Raw genomic sequence first — 20,471 nt, 5'->3', positions numbered from 1 at the left:
TCTTGGTGTAATTGTATTTCTTATCTGTGCAATTGCACTTAATGGTGAAGAGCGACTAAAACTTTCAAGTTGTAGTCTTCAAGCACTATACCTTTCCTCGAACACCTTTTAATATCTCTTCTCATCGCCAACATTGTTGTCCCCTCCCCGCACCTGCTCACCATATCTTCTCCTTTCCATTGTCCCTTTCCTCTACTCCTGCTCTTGATCCGTCCTCCACAGTCGACGAAGACAACAAAGTCAAATCAAGGTGCCACCATGGTTGATCATGTTGTTTGGAAAGATATATTGGTCAGCCTTATGTCGATCCATGAGGCTACAGGTGTCAAAATCGTGAATAGTGGCTCCACATCCTGCTTAGACCTTTGGCATGGATCAGTTACTCCGGCTTCAAGGCTTCCAGCCTTTTTTTCACATTCCACTCACCCTAGTGTATGCACGGTTGTCTCCTTTGAAACTCGTGCTCTCAATCTGAGCCTTCAACCAAGGCTGCTCCCCTTGAGCTAGTTTGAACCTTTTTTTCATGTTCTAGTTCTAATGTTTTGTTGATTTGCAAAGGTTGAAGTCTATATGGTGTTTCATTTGAGAGAAACATAAAACAGAAACTCCTATATAGTAAATTTAGTTGGCTAGTACGGATCTTAATGGAGTGAAGGATATAAGGATAGGGGTACGGTGCACCCAAGTTTAGAAAGAAAAAAGTATCATTTTCTTATATCTTTTGTTATATCTGGCACAATTTTATTCCCCTTTTTTTTCGTGTGAAATCTCCTTTATCATCTATATGGCGGCCCTTTTTCTTTTGAAATAAATTGGGGTTGTGCCCTAGAATTTGTGTGCCATACCATAAAAAAGACCTTCCACCAATCCGACTCTCATTATCCGTATGAATACCGTGCTTAGAGGATGGTCATCATTTTCGTCAACACCGTCAAGACCCCTTCACCGTCATCTTAGGATGGTTGGGCTCAAATCAACCCTCCTGGCCATACATCGTTCCTCGCTCCACTCCACCCCCCCCCCCCCCCCCCCCAATCCAATTGGATGCATGAAGAGGGAAGTCTCATTTGGTTTACATGTTTTTTGAAGGGTTACTATGGGATTTTAACCATGGGGATTTTTTTTATGTATGGTATTCGTTTCACAAGAATGGAGGTATTATTTTCCTTAGGATTGTGTCCATACTTGCCTAATTTCTAATAATTCTTAGCATTAGGTGGCACCTCATAAAAAAAATCCTAAGATTTGAATGGATAAGGCATCTCAAACCTTCATCATTTCCATTGCTTTGATTTGAAAATAATGTAAGCCGAATGAGCCCTTCACGGGGAAAAGTCGTACTTTCTTAATCTCCCCAGTCAGTGGCGAAGCCACACTTTGCCTGTGTAGTCAATTGACTACACATATTTTTGTCAAATACTACATCATATGACAAGCAAAAACCATGCAAAAAAATCATAGAAATTCATACATGTTCATACATCTGACTTCACAACACCCAATTGACTACACATGATATGGTTTCTGGCACCGCCACTGTCCCCAGCAATGAGCAAAGCCACGTTGAAAACGTTGCCTAAGTTGTATAAGCGTGACGACATCAAGTAGGGGCAATAATCAACCAGAAGCATATGCAATATCAAACACGCACATTGATACTGAAAAAATATCAATGCTTTTGCTTCACCTGTAGCCAAGTCTTGAGCCGGTTGCTTAGCCCAAAGAACAGGTTGCAGAAGCCAACTCCTGCACAGTGGCCCGTGTATATCTACCCCCAAAACTTGCGCACACTAACTAAAGTAAAGCTCCAGCAGTGTCCCCTAACGCTCGAACATTCCCCATCAAAACCCTCCCGATCGCACTTGTAAATTACGCGGCTAAAAGTGACCGGCGCCGTTTAATTAGTTTATATCCCACCCAGCGTCTCCGATTAGATCGCCCGTAACTAGTTAACTGCGTGGCTAATGCCGCTAGCGAGGTAGCCGGCTGCCACTGTCGAGTGCGCTCACGTTATTCTGCACTTCTTTGTTTAATTACCGGTCAGCCGTCAGTCGCTAAGCGACAGTTTTAAGGAATTAGTTAACAGTGCCCTCGTTATTAGTGACCTGCCTGCAACCGCAAGAGGAAGAGATCAACTGGAAACAGTAGCGCCAAGTGCCTCCAACAAGCATGCCAAACGTATCGGACGGGCACACTTGTCAGCCTTTGCAACTGTTGCAGAATTAATAAACTCTCCCAAATAATCGGGAGCCATGCCAGATTGCCAGTCGTCCTGATTCTAGTTAACGCAAATCGCTGAAGATCTAACGAATGGACTGCAGTCTGCAGATGTGAAACTGGAAGACTCGAAGCTGTAGACCGTAGACTCCTGACGTATATGCATGTCCATGGCATGAACTGCTTTATTTTTTTTACTGAACATGTAACTGGATTGAAGTAACTCGAAGCGAAGTCATGGAGAAGTGTGACATGTGGAGTTCTACGACCGTCCGCAAGCAGGCTTTTAACCCCGAATGTGCAGGTCAGGCCAGCGATATGAATTGCCATACGTACACATGGTCAAGCATTGGTACGGGACTCGGTTAATTCTTGATCCAGCGATGTGGAATACTAGGCGCGTAGTACTCCCTGGACAGTTGGCCGTGCTGGTCAATAGTGGTACTTCAATATACTTTTACTCGAATTACCCCGTTTAACTGAGCTTCAACTGAATTACCCCATTTAGCGAAAGTGTTGTCAGTTTTTACCCCTCCTAAAATATTTTAGGTTGCAGATATAACTCCTCTTGCGGGTCATTTTTAGACAAAACGTTGACGGAGTTATATCTAATCAGTGCGTAAGTTCACACGCTATATAGTCTACGGATCTGGATGTAATTTTTATTATTCTGATGTCCGTTGTACTGTCAAAATTAATGATAAATAAATCGCAAGTTTTCCCGAAAAAAAATACACATGACAACCGTTAGACAAAAAACATGTCTACCAAAGCCATTCGACCAAGTCGGACATGGGAAAAATGACGGGAGGAAAATTGTGGCGTAGCATGCCACATGTACCTAACTAACAGGACGATAATAGATTGCTAAATGGGGTAAAAGCGAACAAAACTACGGTTAATGGAGTAGAAACTGGTAAAACACTTGCCAAATGGGTTAATCTAAATGAAAATTTGTTAAATGAGTCATTTACTGAGGAAATGTCACATTAAAATGAATGCATAAAAAATTATAACCATGACACTAATTTGGGTGGCATGTCTCTTGATATACACCTAGATTTCGCTAAATAAATTTTGACATAGTAGTCGTAGGATTTTGATCTGCATACTTGTCCGATGAAGCTCAGACAGATGAGTCTCCCTCGGGGAACTTGCAAGGTTCGTATCTCCCTACTCGACCTGGCAAGAGTTGGATTATTTTCTGGCTCTTCCCAGTCTTAGCTTCTCCGGGGTGGTGATATGCCAGATCATGATTGACGTCTTATGGTGTGTACATCGACGACTTCCTTTACGTTGTTTCTTCAAACTTCTGGGCTTCAACAAGATTGCTCCACTTAAACGGAGGTATAGAGGCGACAACTGTATTGCTCACAGTGTGTTGTTGATGTATGCAGAGGGAAGGCGTTGCAAAAACTTCAACGACTCGCGTGTAAGAAAAATCTTGTAAGGGCTGGTTTTATCTACATTTGGCTTTCGGCCTTTTCGCCAAGAACAAAAAACTACTCCCCTTTTTTCCCTTTTATAAGACGTTTAGACAATTCACACAGAGCGCAAAACAACTCAATGTCAGCTTCAAAACGTATTATAAAAATGAATGAAAGGAGTATTAAAAAAGAAGAAATAACTTTTGTGCTCTAAAATGTTATCGATATTTTCTGAAAGAAGAAAGTTCGTCTCTCTTTTTTTGGCGAAGCAAAACTTACTCTAGCATAATCTTAGTGTCGTATATTTACACATACGACCAGCACAATACAAGTAAACCCTAGTCACAAGATATAGTGATTCTCTAAGGAGCAAAACGGTAAAACTGACATAGCAGGTGAAAATAACGATCGAGCGTCAGAACTCTGGCAAGGACTCTGGCGATCCATCCGGCTGCGGTGGAGGCTGGTGAAGCTTCTGGAAGTAATCTACCACGCCGAACCCCTCGCACATCACAATGTCATCGGCCGGCGGAGGGATGTACGGCGGCCGGGACACCTCCCCGAGCAGGTCCCACGCCACCCCGGCGAAGAACGGGTGCGCCCTCACCTCGTCGGCGCCGCCGGAGAAGCCCAGCCTTCTCGCGGGGTCCTTATCCAGCAGGCGCGCGATGAGGTCGGTGAGGTCCGGCCACCGCCGCCCGACGTCGGCCGAGAACTCCGGCTCCCGGAGCAGCACGTTCCGGAACGTCTCCTTCCGGTTCCGGCCGCGGAACGGCGTCCTCCCGAACGCCATCTCGTACACGAGCACCCCGAGCGCCCACCAGTCGACGGAGAACTCGTGGCCGTCGCCCCTAACCACCTCCGGCGCCACGTACTCCTCCGTGCCCACGAACGAGAAGGACCTCTCGCACGCGCCGCCGCCGCTCGCGGCCGAGCGGAAGCTCGCGTGGTTCTTGCCGCGGCCCAACGGCGTCGACGCCCTGGCTGACTTGGCCTTCTTGAGCTTGTCGACGCCGCCGTCGCTTCTGTTAAGGTACCACGCCAGGTTGTGGGGCTCCTGCCCGGACGACGCGGCCACGGAGGACTCGCTTCTCGCGAAGATCCGGCGCAGGTGGCGGTACTGTCGCCCCTGGGGCTTCGGCGCCGTGGGCGACGGCGTAGCCGACGAGCACGGCGACGAGGCGGAGGTGCACGTGGAGGCGGAAGGGGACTTGGGCGGGAGCAGCCGGGCGAGGTCAAAGTCGGTGAGGGTGACGTGGCCGTCGGCGCGGAGGAGCACGTTCTCGGGCTTGAGGTCGCGGTACGCGATCCCAGCGGCGTGGAGGTCGGCGAGCGCGGACACGACCTCGGCGGCGTAGAACCTGACGGCGGCGGGGGAGAAGACGCGGTCGGGCTGCGCGCGTCGGAGCTCGTTGAGGTCGCCGCCCGCGCAGTAGGGCATGGCCCAGGCGAGCAGGTCGGGCGTCTCGGCGCGGCCCAGCAGCGACGGCAGGTGCGGGTGCGCGAGCCGGGACAGCACGGACACCTCCCACCGCGCGCGGCGCGCGGCGTCCTCGGCGCGCCCGGGCGGCGCCGACGCGTGGGAGCGCTTGTCGAAGACCTTGAGCGCGTACCCGGCCTCGGCCTCGGCGCCGGCGGCGACCAGGAACACCGTGCCCATGGCGCCGCGCCCCAGCACCCGCGCCGCCCGCGCCGCGCCGAGGTCTATGTCCACCCCGCCCGTGCCGACCGCGGGCTGCATGATCGCGCGCCAAAGCCTTGCGTGGCGCTGTGGCTCGTGAGTCGTGAGTGTCCGGCTGGGAATGGGCTCGCGAGGACGTGCTCATATAAAGGTGGGGAGGGGCCGGCGTAGTTTGTCGACTTATTTACCCAAAACCACCACACTTGTGGCTAGGGTAACAACTTAGTACCACATTTGAACCAGGGCACAAAAAACTACCGGTTATGTGCCTAATGCGTAACACCAAGCACTGATTGTCTGATAAGCTCACGAAAACAGTGAAACTGACAAGTTGGCCCCACTGGTCGGGCTGACATGGCGACGACAAAAAACTTTGACCGAGTGATGTGGCAAATGAGACGTGGGTCCCACCTGTCAATGACTAGAGGGTCATCTTCTTCACAACATTCTATCTATGGGCATTCCGTCGAGCACCTTCCGTGCGTTCATCCTGTGGTCACTGAACACATCGCGGCACGCCGTGGCAAGGGGAATGCGAGGGGGGGGCTCACCTTGAGCACGTATGCGTGCTTGGACGCGGCGAGGTAGCACTGGAGCAACATCCTCGTCAGCGGCAGCGGCCGACAGAGCATGGTGAGGCGGGGAAGACGGCTTGGTGACCCATAGCTTGTCGAAGCTGGCGGCGGAGGCATTAGGAGGACGTGTCGAAGCCTAGGGACTAGATGCGAGGCGCGGAGGTTCATCGGAGCGGCATATCAAGGCGCGGTGGTGTGTGGTCGGAGGTGGAGAAGACGACCGCAGCGCCGCCGATTCTGGACGTCCGGGTCCAAGTACTCCGATAGGATTGCTCGAGGAGGCATTCCAGAGCTCCCAGACAAGGTGCTGGGGCTTGGGGTGGTCTCTGGCCACGAGACTGATGGCCGACGACGACCGCAGATCGGGGAGGAGATGACGCCGTGGGGTGCGGACGCCGGCGGCCGTTGCAGACGACAGCAGGCTCCTGGGCGCCAGATTCGAGGTGGCGGGGTCGCGGGCGCCACATCCGGAGCGGGCCGCGGCCGGCAAGCAAGCGGCTCGAGTGGTGCTGCTCGGGGCGAGGCACGCATCACCAAAGCCCTGGACGAGAGGAGGAGGTTGATGTTCGGGGAAGAGCGGCTCGTCAGGCGCCGGCTACCGACGGGGATGGCCGTGGTGGCCGACCATGCGGTGGAGGCAGCATGGGTCCGGCCTGGGTGTGGCCACCGGCGGCGTCTTCTGTGTGGCTGATTGGAAAGAGAGAGAAAGATAGAGATGAGGAAGAAGGAGGTGTGTGAGTATGACAGATGGGACCTACGCCCACCTCAACGAATTGTCCAAATTGACATGCCACGTCGTCCCGACGGACGGACCCCACCTGTCGGTTCCGCTGTTTCCACGATCAAATTTGAGCATCAGTGCTCCGCATTACACATTAGGCACAGAACCGGTGGTTTTTTGTGTCCTGATTCAATTGTGGTACCAAGTCGTTACCCTAGCCCCAAGTATAGTGGTTTTGGGTAAATAACTTTAATTTGTCCGTCTCGCTTCCCCTGCAAATTTAAACAGAGCGGCCATGCCATTTTGACATAGTTTCGTTGGTGTCTCCGGCGTGGCTCTGGCGTTTTTCATCGTCAGTCAGTCAGTTTTTCTTGAAAAAAACTTTCAATCTATTCGGCTTTCATTATGATAGTACAACAAACATTAAAATAGTAATAATTACATTCAGATTTATAGACCATCTAGCGACGACTACAATCACTGAAATGAGCTGAAGGCGCCGCTGTCATGGCCCTTTCCTCACCGGAGCCGGACAAACCTTATTGTAGTAGACAGTCAGAAATTTATCGTGCTGAAGCGTCATAGAACTAACACACCAGAACAATAACCGCCACAGATGAGGAGTGTAGATCAAACGGATCTAACTTAAAGACACACGAACGAAGACGAATGACTCCGAGTAAATCCATCAAAGACAGATCCGTCAGAGCAATACCTTCACACATCCACCGATAATGCTAGACGCATCATCGAAACAAGGGCTAGACGAGAAGGCATTTATTCCATTTTCAAACAGTCACCGCCGTCTCACCTTCCAACTGATCGTGACTCTGTAGGGGTGTCCTTGTGTCCTCGCCAACTACTCTATCTCCGAGAAAGTTACTTGTACTAGTTCGTGCCAAGCTAGAGCTAGTATCTAGTAATTGGGTCTAATCTGAGAAATTCTTGTGGCATTGAGCACCGTGGATAACAAAACTTATAAACATGATCGACAGAAGCTGAATTATTTATAGGCGGCAAAGTTGCATGGCCAGTCCTCACTTGGATTACAGCAACAGTCCGGATGCACCGAGGCAGGATTTTGGCGCGTTCGTCCACTTACTTCTAATACGTGTGCATGGTACTAGGCAAAACAGTTGATGCAGACGAATTGTTCGAAGAAGGGCGTGGAGCTCAAGATCATTCAAATGATTTTGAATCAGAGGACATTGTTTCACAGACTTGACAGACATTCAAATGGATACTCCCTCCATTTTATAATATACTAGTATGTCCGTACTTTTCGAGATTTAAGTTTGACCATAAATTTAACCAACAAAATTGATTATGACGGAAGCAAAAATTATATCACCGAATTAATATCGAAAATATGAATTTTTGCTCCCACCACAGTCAGTCTTGTTGCTCAAATATAGGGTCAAAATTGAATCTCAGAAAACACAAACACATTACATTATGGAACGGAGGGAGTAGAAAATAATTTACTGCTACAAGGCATCAATCAGGTGATGCAACGGAGCATCCACGAGTAGATTCGGATGCCGCACGGGCTAATCCCAATCGATGGCCGCGATTGGCATGTGACAAAAGATGATGGCCGCGATAGGACGTGTCGTACGTCGCGTCTCGGTGAAATTTTGCTTGGGATGCGGCTCGTGATGCCTTCGCGTTATCGTACGTACACGTCCGTGCAACGTACTACTATAGTGGTAGTAGTACTGGATGAACCCTAACCCAGTGGCGGATTTACCGTACGGGCAGCCTGGGCACGTGCCCGGGCTCGACCTCGTCGGTTTTCTAAACTATAGTGATCTTTCCTAGCCATCGCATGCCTAAAAAACTCCCCAAAACATGAAAAAACGATGGAAAATATATAAACTTTTCTAACTGGGCCAGTCCGGGAGTTTTCTGCAGTTTGGGCCTTACTCATATCAGCTAAACAATTAGATGGACCACAACAGCCAATAGGACTTGTTTGCTCGATCAATCCACGTACTGAAGAAGAATCTAAATCGATCGATCCATCAACAAGTCGCCTATTCGTCTGCGTACGCACGAACGTGAGACCTAGTCGCGACCTAACATCTGCTGCGCATCTGCGCCTCCGAGGCGGCGAGGGCGTGAGGTAGAGACTGCCGCCGGCAGCCAGATCAACGCCGGACGACAAGATTAGAAGAGAGATGCTGCGCGGCCAGGCCTCGGCTCTGACTCCGGTGGGCGACGGTCAAGATCGGAAGCGTAAGCGGGGGCGCCAAGGCGGCGAATCGTCCGGTACCACCAGTGGGAATTCAACTCCGGCCCGATCAGACGTTGGGTCTTCACCGTCGACACTAGTGACACGAGCAGCAACAGTGAACACTCAACCTGTTCAAGAGGCATCCAGTAGCAGACTGCCAACAATTATAAGAGACAAACTTCAGACTTACATTCTTCATGCACGAAGGCATGAGGCCTTTTCTTCTTGTAAAGATATTGAAAGTTTAGCTACAATGATGGTTGAAACTGAGAAACATTTGGTTTTCCCACTGGTGTAAAGAATCATAGAGTTGGCTTTGTTATTGCCAGTCTCAACGGCATCGGTCGAAAGAGCTTTCTCGGCAATGAAGATTATCAAATCTAAATTGCGCAGCAAGATGAATGATACATGGTTTAATGACTTGATGATTTGCTACACCGAGCGGGAGATTTTTAAAGGACTTGATGATGATGCTATTATTAGACGGTTTCAAGCCATGAAGTATCGGAAAGGGCAATTGCCCAGGTCCAATTAGCATATTACTGGTACGCTCCATTTTATCTAATGTGTTTAATTTCAATGAAAATTATATAAATTATTAATGTGTTTTATCTTGTAGATTCTCTTGTGTGCACAAGGATGAACGTTGGATATTGTACTATTGTCGTCGAGGCGTCGAAAGGTTAGGTTGTGTGACTAGTGTTTGGAGAGTTATTTGGTATTATATTCCCGTTTTTATTTACTTCTATGATCAATAAAAATTAGTGTGTATACTGCACATGACATTTATCCAAATATATGATACTCATTGTGTCTGAAGACAAAAGTAAAGTTTAGCTTACGGCATGCCCGGGCTTTGGCAACTTGCTGGCTCCGCCACTGCCCTAACCGCTGTCGACGTACCCGCCAAAGCTGCGTGAATGCGTGATGATGATGAAGTAGTCCTCGATCGGAATTACGTTTTCGCCAAGACCATTGACCGGGAGCCCACACTTGCACGACCCTCGAATTAAGCTGGCGGTGGTTTAATCATAATCAAAGCCAAAAAAAAACCTGATGATCATGCTCACCTCCTAACGCTGACACTACTGTTGTTAGTACTTGAGGATTGCAGCTTACTCCAGTCTACTGGATTTGTCCATTGTTCAGTCCAGCTCGATCGAGTTGAGACGAGGGCCCATGCTTTCACTCGAATTTTTAAAATTGCAAGCAAGCCGTGTAGTACATCTATTACGGACAAGGCATGCATGTCGATCATCTGAATTTACATTTACCAGGATGATGCATACATGTGCTGCTGCTAGAAGCAATTCAGGTACTGTGCGCGTGTGACTCATGCCGCCTCCTGCTACTGCATAAGCGGAATTGCTACTTGTGGCAGCGAAGCCACAGTTCGCCGGTAAGATCTCTGGCAGAGCAGAAACGGGCCCTAGATCATTGAACCACGCCCCAAGATTGCATCTGATCGTTTTTCACCTACCAGCGTCCCGAGCCAGCGGGCTGCCCGCCGGCCACATCGTTCGGGCTCAGTACGTTACGTAACAGTGTCCGTCCGTCAGTGCTGTGAATCTGTCTGAGAAACATGGCCACTGTTCATCTTATCAGCGGGGAACAGGAGGCTTCCAAACACAGCCCCTGAGGTCCAGACCCGAGCTGAACGAGCTCTTCTGATGATCGTCGGCTCCCCGACAGAGACAACGGAGTCCTCAGGCATTGCCAGCGAGCCTGTACGTATGTACGTATTACAGCGCAGCTGGTGCTACAGAGAATTACAGCACGTACATTTCTTCCCCTTTTGATTTTTTTTTATTAAAGCAGCCTTGGTTTGCTTTTGGCCCGATCCGATCGTTACGTGTCTCTCAATTCTGTCTTGTCTTCAGGTTGCTGTATAATTCCTCGTGGAGCCCCTGCTGCTGCCTGAATTCCAGGGCACGTAACCTGACCTGTAGTACAGAACTACAGATTGCAGGTTGCGCCGTGACGCTTCAACCAACAACCAAAAAGCTCCAACCCATCGAGAGCCAAGGCGATCGCCGTTTAATCTGTATTCAGGTCCCGGCGTGGTCAAGGCTTAGTAGCACGACCCCGGTTGGTGGCTGCCATTACTCGATGGAAACCTGCTTAATCTGTCCGTGTCTGAAGAACCAATGATTACTCACTGAGAGACATGATTAGGGAACGTGGCTAAGCATGGCGTGTCACGCATCAGGCTGCAGGAGCAGGACGCGGGATCACGTCGCTTCCTGCGATGCTATGCTAAATCAGTGGTCATGCATGGGAGCCGTGCACCCGCCTCGCCATTATTAGCTTGGCTAGCTCGATCCATTGCAATCATCCTGCTGATTCGTGCTCGAGCACAACAGATGATCCGTCTAGTAGTCTTTAACAATTCGCGAGTGGAATGCTCAAGTCGCAAAGCTGAGGAACATGTTAGCCCACACTACGCAAAGGGCTCGGGTAGATAAGAGTATTGAAACTGCAAAGATTTTCTCCTTATTATTTTTACGTAGGTGTGGCCAACTCTGTCGGCCATTACATGCACTGTTGTGTTCTGACTTCTGAGCAAATAATAGTGCTGGTTTATGGCGTTAACCATGGGGATGGCCCTGACCTGACGATGATTCGCGGTACCTGGCCATGTAATGGGGGACAGAGACAGGACAAGAAGGAAGGCTTTTTCGTCTACTTAATTTGTGTGTGATGAGCTGATGATTAGAGAAGTCCAAATCAGTATTAGTAGTAGGTTCTTGACCTTTGGCGCCATGAGAAACTAGGAGAGATCAGAAGCACTCATCAATCGTGTCATGTTTGGTCATATGCTTTCTGCAGTCACACCTAGCATATGATATTCCCCATAGAGCATTATATATGGATCGTTTTTGGTGTAGTGGCTCAAAATTAAGCAGTGGCAGCTTATGCTGTCCAGAGCTTGATGCATCAGAGCACCGGCACCGTAACCACCCCACTTCCACAAGCCGCAACACGTTTACACGTGATTAATTTCAGCGATGAATGTGCAAGGCTAAGCAAGAAAAACAATCATCGGCGGGGAATCTTAAAAGTAGTTTTTGTGCTCAATATAAAGCCGGGGTCAAGTCCATCCCCCAAAACACCTAAGTTGTGTTGGCACAGAAAAGAAAAACTTAATTAGCATTCTGAATTTGCTGCAGCGTGTTTTAAAGATTTTTTTATTTGATTATGGAATTGAAGCTGCGTCTTTTGTTCGGGCGCGCCTATACCTCGCCCAACGCGAGTTCGAGCGACCTCCCCTGTCAGGGCTTCACGAACGCGCCGGCCCATGTAGGTTCCAGCTAAGTTCTTCTTTTCTCCTGCTTTTCCTTTGTTCTTTTATTATTATTATTTTATTCTTATTTTTGGACATAAAAAAAATATTAAAAGTTAAAATAATCACTTTTTAAAAATAATGCTAACTCGATGTAGCACAATTCTTAGCTTAATTAAAAAATGTTGATGGCATATAAAAATGTTTGTAACATTTTAAAAATATTCACATGTTCCAAAATATGTATGTGGAATTATTAAAAAAAAGTGCTAATCTTGCATATGGAATTTTTTTAAGGTATATCAACTAAATGTTTAAGATGTCTATGTAAAATGTACAGTGTTTATGAAAAAAGGAGGCATTAAACATGTATACGAAAGAAATGTTAATCATTGTATAAAAATGCTAATCATGAATTAAAAAATGTGAAATATGTATAAAAATGTTCTTGGTGTATGCAAAAAAGTTAGACATCAAAAACATTTGTTTCAAAACGTGTTGGTTATTCATTTAAAAAATGTTTAACTTGTATAAAAACTAATGTGTCACATGGATATAGTAAACCGAGGAGAAACGATAAAAAAATACCCCTATACAGGAATTCGTCCGATTAGCCAATTAACTTGTCGATTAATCCCTACACATAGGGTCATCGAGTAGCCGAGAAAATCATAAATCGTTGGATTAACTTACCGATTAGCCTATTAATCACTACTTGCTAGTCAACCAAGCAGCTAGCAGTTAACGATTTTCTCAACAATGCTAATAACAACAAAGAAAATAAAAAAGTCAAGCAAAAAGGTTCTAAACCAAAGAAAAACCATAAAAACAGATAAAAAGGATGAAGGAAAAACACACAAAGAACTAAATAAAATAGGTGAAAAGAAAGAGAAACAAAGAAAACGAAGAAAGAAACAAATAAAACCGAATAAGAAGCAAAATAAACAGTGAACACAGAGAGAAAACAAAGAAAAATGAAGAAAAAACAAATAAAACAAGCCAAACTGAGGAAAATAGAAAACTGGTGAAAAACAAAGAAAATAAAAGTTATAACAAAGAAAAGAGGAAGACTGGTGAAAACCAATGAAAATACTGAAAGAACCGAAGAAAAAGGAAAAAAAGAGGGAACCTACATTGAGCAAATCCTGGACTAATGGGCTGGCGCGCTCCGGCTACGCCTGACAGGAGAGCTGCTACCATATCGCTCTAAGCAAGATATAGTTTTCACACTTTCGTTGACACAAAAACACTTACCCATGAGCGCATGTGTGGGGGCTGGGGGGGCAATTGCAGGATTTGAGCACAACTTGATGGAGCACGATTTTGGGCTGTAAGTGGATGTAACTTTTTTTTTACTAACCGGATGTAACTCGTTCCTGGACCATTGTGTATAGAGGCAAAGGCGTTGGCCGCGCATCGTCTCAGGGGTCTGATGAGGGCAAGTCCATATGTCGCTTGCAGTTAGCGCCATTATCGCCTGCATGATTGTCACTTGCCTTGTCTATTGGGTCGGTCTGTGAGTCACACGAACATACAAACGCGCTTGTTGCTTGCATGTTGATTTGCTTTGTTGAGCTGCAATCTTGTTTTTTCTTTGTCATATTTTGTCCCATTTGTTAGTTTTTCACATTGCAGCTTCTGTGTAATTCAGAACTTTTTGTGATTTTTTTACTAAATAATCAAATAAATGTTTGTTGTTTGTAAATTGTTCATGACATTTAAAGAAAATCACCATACATTTAAAAATGTTAATTATTTCTAAAAAAATGTTCATGCTTTATGAAATAGTTCATAAAATATTTAATTTTTTATGAAATGTAACATTGGTTCAAGCAAGCATTTAGAAATGACATATAAAAATGTTCACCATGCATAATTACTTTTTCATAGTGTAGAGTATTTATAAACTGTTCACCGTTCATTTAAAAAATGTTCAACACACGTTTGAAAAATATTCAATGTGTATCTACAAAATGTTTAACGTGATTGAGAAAATATTCAATATATGTTTGAAAAATATTCAACGCTAGCGATTTATAGCGTTTGAAGAACGGTGAGAGGGATAACTTGTAAGAGAGACCTCCTCCCCAACGCCTTATATCGATACAGATGCCCCATGACAAAAAGTAGTTTGAGGCATCACATTGATTTTTTTTCTCCCCAATACAAGCTTCCACTAGTGGGCCTCATCAAAAAATAAAAAATAAAGATTCCCACTAAACATGCATCTCTAACTCGAAAATGTTCGTGAAGCGGATTTGAAAAACGTCCACGAACTCAAAAGAGTTCAATGGATCAGAAAAAGTTGGCGGATTTGAAAAAAGTCCATGAACTCGAAAAAGTTGACGAATTCGAGACAAATTCACGGAGTTCAAAAAAAGTGAATCGATTTTGAAAAGAAAGTTAGCGAATTTGAAGAAAGTTTGTCGATTTTGGCCGGGTGCGCGCCACGTATGAGAAGCGCTATAACTGGTGCTACGAGCGCCGAATAGGAGTTGGGCTTGTATCAAGTGGTGCCCCGCGTGGCTTTAGAAACAGTATTGGACCAGAGTGGCTCGTGACGGCTACAGTATTGGACCAGCTTCCACGGACAGAGTAGCGTCCGGTTTGACTCGCACCTGACAGCAACCTAGCGAAACGACGTGTTTTGGGGGTGTCCAGTTCTACTGTTTGGAGTGGAAAATTGCCTTTGCCATGACGTCATCGACGTCAAACCCGGGAGTGCAATTCACGGTATTCATCACTATTAAGAATCCGTCTTGTGCCTGCTTTGTCTTTCTTTTGTCCAGGACTTGTCCCTGCTTTGTCAACGATGATCCTCTTGCCAAATGGTTCCTCAAGCTTGAGCCTCGACTGTTCGTCGTCGTCTTCTTCTTCTTTTGCCAAAAGTCAACGGGCCCTGTTCCTCCAAGAGTTTCAGAGACAAAGAGCCCAAATTATTTAAACAGGGGCCCGACTTGCGCACCATGTATTACTCACCTCGTCAGGATTTTTTTGACGTGTTTGTCTTTGTCAACACAGTGCAGTGAACATCAAGCTAGGCTCCAGTTGCCACTTGCCAGTACAGTGACACGCACGGGAGTTTCACAACAAAAAAAAAATATTCACGAGAACAAGGACACGTCTTTACATGAGCAAGCACAATTCGCCTACCATCAGCAGACAGGGCGAAGATTAAATCAAGGACGAGTCAGCAATCGGAAAAGACGACGACCGGCCCATCACGAGCAGGGCAGCAGGGAGGAGGAAAAAGAAGAGAGAGAGTTGCCATCGCATGCGTATCCTCCTCCCGGGTCGAGCCATGTGGCGACAGCAACCCACCCGTGCCACAACACCACGGCCCAACCACGCCGCGATCCATCGATTCCCACCCACTAAAATTCGCACCCGGCGTTCCAGCCCCTGCTTTACGCCCTGCGTATTTTGTCTGGGGGAATCATCGTCACCAAGCGATAAAAATGTGTTGTTTGCTAATCAATGGAGTGGTGCGTGTGGACGATGGACCTGGCCAAACAAACGCGAAAGCGAAGACGGAGTAGCACCTGTTCCGATTTAAATATCTCACTTAAATATGCTAATATGGGCCCAAATGCCCGGCAATCAGGCCGCTGCTACTCATTTTGATTCCTTCAATGATTGGCTACTAGATTAAATAATGTGGAGCATAGACGTACACATACACGTACACATACACATACACATCCAATCCATTTCATTCCTTGCTCCTCCGCCTCAACCACCCGTTGATATTACATCATCACACACGCTATTCTTTCCTTTCCTTTCCATCCACATCCTTACGTCCCATTTTTTTCCCAATAAATAAAGATTTTTTTTATTAAAAAGGGAAACACTCCGGAGATGAGAACAACAGCATAATACTAGCGCACGGCGGCCCACGGCTTGGGTTTCGTTGAGATGAGATGATTCTTTTCCTTTGCCTCGGCTGGAATTCTGGATCCTTTTCCCTTGGTTTCAGAACCTGACGATCTTGGCGGCGCGCACCACGGGGTTGTCCCGGGCGATGGCGTCCCGGGCGGCGGCCTTGTAATCGTAGCTGCACCCGTGCCGGTCCGAGTACCGGTGCTCGCCGCAGAACATGTCGCCGCACCGGCACCGGAACCCCGTCAGCCCCACGCGCTTCCGGCAGCTGGAGCACCGGTTCACCGACGTCCTCGCCGGCTTCGCCTCCGTCGCCGGAGCAAGGTCAACGGCGAGCTCGACCTCCACCGGCGCCGGCCTCGGCCTGTCGACGACGGGGGTCGACACGGACACGCCCGGTAGAGAAGAGGAGGAGGAGGAGGAGGAGGAAGACGGCGACGTGGAGTCCGGTCCGGCCAAGAAGCAGTTCTGGCAGAGGTTGTGCGTGGCCGGGTTGCCGGGGAAGCCGCAGCTGTTGGCGCAGAGCGTGATCTCCGGCGCCCGCAGCTCCGTGGGCTCCTCCTTCTTGTGATCGCGCTGCGCCATGGTATGTCAAACACGCACGCGGTGGCTGGTTGGTTTGCTGCCGGCCGGGAGGTCCGGGCGTCGTCGGCGGCGTCCGGGAGGCCGATGCGAGGAGAGGAGAGGGGAATTGGGTGGGCGTGGGTGTGGAATGGAGGGGAGATCGGGGCCCTTTTTATCGGGGGCTCGGGCGGGAGAGGGACGGGGACGCGCTCCCTGCAGGAGGCGATAACGACCTGCCCAGCTGCCGTCTCCCCCTCCGCGTGTTTGCCTTGGGATTTCCGGTTTTGGCCCTGCGTCACCCGGGGGCTCGCGTAAATGGCCGACGCTGCCCTCCGTTTCCGTCGAAAAAGCGACGGCTGTGCCGCGGGCCGGTAAAGGCACGCCCGTTTGGGCGCTCCCTCCACGGGAGGAAAGAGAAGGGAAGAAGGGTCAACTGGGCTGGATCCAGAGGGTCGTGACCTTGCGTGGGTGCGGGGCGGAGGAGGGGTAGGATGGTCAGCTCGGGGGTTGGGGGCTGGCGCTTCGGGTGCGCGGACGGGCCGTGTGTTCGGTGTCGCGTGCTGGTTGGACCCGCACGGCCGCGCCGTGTGGGGGAGCAACTAGCCGCCGCCCGAAGCTGACTAGTATGGCGGCCGAAAGCGAGCGAGGAGATGGCTGGGAATACGGGACGAAACCACCGGGCCAAACCAAACCATCGGGCGCGTCGGCTTGTCGGGGCACGGGAGTTGGGACTTGGAAGGCGTCGTCGCGGCTTCGTCCATACGTACCACCATACCATACCATAGCCCGCACGTTGCGGCCGGGGTCGGGATAAAATTAAGGGAAGCTGGCTCGGCGCCCCGTCCCTGTCCGCCTCTGAGCTGTCCGGATTAGCACGGCCGCTCCTCCCCTCAGCTCTCGCCCATTCGTTTATCCTCCTGCTAATAGAAAATATCTATGGCTAGGCGATAATACAAAATTACGAACCAATTTGAGTGTCGACACGGCAAACTCGTGCATAGTCCCAACCGCACGCCCGGGCCATTTTCCCCACGCATCCCGGCTACTAGCTGGCAGTACTAATCTTTTCGTAAACAGAAAACACGGCCCCATTAGCTTAGTCTTCTGGTGCTGAATTCCTTCGGTCGGTAGGGCGCGGCGGCCAATCAGGAGCAGACAGGCCAACAGCAGCGAACTGGATAAGCAAGAAGTAGATTCTCCCGGCCGGCCCGCAGACGGCAGCCGGGCGAACGCAAGGTCGTATCATCTCATTTCCGCGGCAGGCCGGGCCGGCTAATCCCACGGCTGATGCCTGCCTAGCTAATCTAATTCCAGAGGTTGGGAGGCGGCCGTGCCCGTGACGGCGCTGCCGACAGCGTTCTTGACCGGTCCGCACCGCCTCCCGACCGGTCGCCACCCAACTAAAAACCGATGTCTCAATTTCTTCCTTGATTGGTTCGTTGCATCATTGGATTTGCGAGTGCGGTTCTGGCTTAGTTTAACTCGAACCGGTGTTTCTCTCGAGTACGTGGTCGATTGGCTCGTTGCGTCACTTGCTTTGCCGTGATTCTAGCTTAGTTTAGTTTAATGGTGATGAGGTGCCGGGTGCCACGTATACAACATATCGTTTGAGAGGCTGGCGCATGTGTACAAGGAAGCCGAGACGTGTGCGGCTCGAACGGCCGACACGTCAAGGAGGTGGATTCTCCCGCAGGCCGTTTTCCGTCGACGAATAATATCCTAGCTTAGCTTGGAGTGCATGAGGACCGGAGAACGTCCGGCCGGTCCCCTGATGTGTGCATCTGGATTGTTAATCGTGCGACACGTCACCAACACCGGGTCGTGCATGCCACTAGCGATATCTTGATGCGAGGGATCATATGGCTGGCTGGCTGGGACCGAACATACATATGTATGTGTCCCCAAAGGCAGAAATATCTTGTAAAGTAAGTGTAGAATCGTCTTACGGCTCGCCTACATTCATCATTCAGTGGTAGTAATCCAACAGCGCACTGGCCGCAGCTGCTGCTCTCTTTCGGACAGGATGCCCTCTCGCTCAGGTCTTTCGGACAGCTTTACTGGAGTAGACGCGTGACGCGGCGATCCTGAATCTTCTCCCAGCGCGTGTGTGGTGTGGTGCCATCTGGTCGTCGCCGCGGCTGTTCACAGTCGCAGCCGGCCACTTACCACGGGCGCCGGGGCAATACGCGGCGCACTACAAGAAACCTCTAGTTTCTCCTCCCAGTCATCGCAAACTCACGGCCACTGCTACCTTGTGAGCACTGAAGTTTTTATCCTCTCGGAAAGAACACCTGTGACGACGATTTGACCCCTGCTGCTGCTTGGCGCAGCTCTTGCCACCGAATCCGAACTCAACATCACGGTGGAAGCTGCCAAGAACATGACAGGTCCAGCAATTTCATCAATGGACGTTGCGAATTTGCAGAATTTCACTTCTTATTGCCTGGCAGCCAGTATTTACACATCAGTAACAGAGAGCGAGCATGCTCTGTTACCACTACCGTTCTTCTCCGTCGGCCGGGGAGGGCCCTGGCACGTGCTCCGCGAGCGCGAGGCCGTCGCAGATCCTCTCGACGGCCTCCTTCCCCCTGGCGGCGTTCTGCGCGAAGCTCTCCGCGCACCGCCGCTCCACCATCCCGGCCACCGTGGCCGACACGGCCGCCAGCGGCGCGCACCGGATGCTCGTCTCCTGCGTGAACACCGTCCACTCGTCCGGCCGCTCCGGGTGGGGCGCGTAGCTGCACCGCTCCTCCACGTCCACCAGCCGCCGGAAGGTGGCGTTGCGGGAGACCACCCGCATGGCGCGCGCGGCCGCGTCCACGGACGTGCGCTCCACGCAGAGCACCACGTCGCCGGCGCCGGCGGTGGCCGCGAGGCCGCGGAGGAGGAGCGGGAGCGGCGGGGGCCGGCCCGCGATGGCGCGCACGGCGTGGAGGCGGCCGGCGCGCGGGTCGACGTCCCGGGACAGCGTCTGCACGTCCAGGATGTGGGGGAGCGCCGCCGGGTCGGTGAACTTGCGCCACGCCGCCGCGGTGACCCGGTGCCAGGGGTGGAGGTACACGTGCTCCTGCGTGTACGAGACCACCATTGTCGTTGACGTTGCCGTTGCCGTGCCGCGACGAGATCCAAGGAGAAGGCTGGCCGGCGAGGTAGAAGGGGAGAGCGATGGAGATGGACCGATGGGGAGGGAAGGGATCTAGGACAGCTACAGCAAGGGGAAAGAGCGTAGGCATCCGAACCATGAGAGGAATATTCGGATTCATCTGCGGGAGGAGTGAATAGGAGTTGCTAAGGCGTGGCTTAAGATGCACTCCCTCCGTTCCTAAATATAAGTCTTTGGAGAGATATCATTATGAACCACATACGGATATATGTAGATGCATTTTATAGTGTAGATTCACTCTTTTTGCTTCGTATGTAGTTTGTAGTGAAATCTTTAAAAAACTTATATTTAGAAACGGAGGAAGTACTATTTTACAAATTATTTACGAATAATTAATAAAATAATCGCATGCATCGTCCAGATGCAAATACCATGGTAATCTTTTTTTCTAAATTTTTTTTTTGTGGAAGGTGTTTTTTTTTATTCGGTGGGTAGAGAATGCAAGTCTTTTTTTTAGATAACTTCACGGAGCTTTATTAATTCGTCACAAGGTTTAAATGGACGGAAGGAAGATTTCTTGGTGACCTAACTAAACATGACGGTCACCTTTCAAGGTAAGTGCATGCTTCGGTAAATTATGAGCTTTAAAATTTAAACTCCTACATTCAGGAACGATTTTACAGAAAGTAAGAGAAACAGAATGGTTTATAATCTCTTGAACTATCGCATCATAACTCGCCAGCTTTCGCTTCTGAATGTTGTCCACCACTACCTTACAATTC

The 20,471-nt window shown here is 49.4% G+C and overlaps 3 protein-coding genes across 3 annotated transcripts; all 3 read right to left on the bottom strand.

The window, feature by feature from the left end:
• Nucleotides 1-3,925: 3,925 nt before the first annotated feature.
• Nucleotides 3,926-5,435, bottom strand: LOC125556214 (serine/threonine-protein kinase UCN-like). The gene has a single exon (XM_048718994.2). The coding sequence runs from the start codon at nt 5,383-5,385 to the stop codon at nt 4,060-4,062; it is 1,326 nt and encodes a 441-aa protein (XP_048574951.1). The 5' UTR covers nt 5,386-5,435; the 3' UTR covers nt 3,926-4,059.
• Nucleotides 5,436-15,835: 10,400 nt separating this feature from the next.
• On the bottom strand, nt 15,836-16,750 carry LOC125509694 (zinc finger A20 and AN1 domain-containing stress-associated protein 1-like). Its single transcript, XM_048674718.2, has one exon. It carries the CDS (start codon nt 16,605-16,607, stop codon nt 16,116-16,118), a length of 492 nt encoding a protein of 163 aa, XP_048530675.1. The 5' UTR covers nt 16,608-16,750; the 3' UTR covers nt 15,836-16,115.
• Nucleotides 16,751-19,004: 2,254 nt separating this feature from the next.
• On the bottom strand, nt 19,005-20,123 carry LOC125509693 (uncharacterized). Its single transcript, XM_048674717.2, has one exon. The coding sequence runs from the start codon at nt 19,672-19,674 to the stop codon at nt 19,084-19,086; it is 591 nt and encodes a 196-aa protein (XP_048530674.1). The 5' UTR covers nt 19,675-20,123; the 3' UTR covers nt 19,005-19,083.
• Nucleotides 20,124-20,471: the final 348 nt, after the last annotated feature.

This window comes from Triticum urartu, chromosome 5A (assembly GCF_056163025.1).
Source record: "Triticum urartu cultivar PI428250 chromosome 5A, HENAU_Tu73, whole genome shotgun sequence".
NCBI classification, from domain to species: Eukaryota; Viridiplantae; Streptophyta; class Magnoliopsida; order Poales; family Poaceae; genus Triticum; species Triticum urartu.
This window is presented reverse-complemented; position numbering and strand designations above follow the sequence as displayed.

Excerpts from the sequence above, each read along its gene's own strand:
- LOC125556214 (XM_048718994.2), bottom strand. The coding sequence starts at position 5,385 with ATGCAGCCCGCGGTCGGCACGGGCGGGGTGGACATAGACCTCGGCGCG.
- LOC125509694 (XM_048674718.2), bottom strand. The coding sequence starts at position 16,607 with ATGGCGCAGCGCGATCACAAGAAGGAGGAGCCCACGGAGCTGCGGGCG.
- LOC125509693 (XM_048674717.2), bottom strand. The coding sequence starts at position 19,674 with ATGGTGGTCTCGTACACGCAGGAGCACGTGTACCTCCACCCCTGGCAC.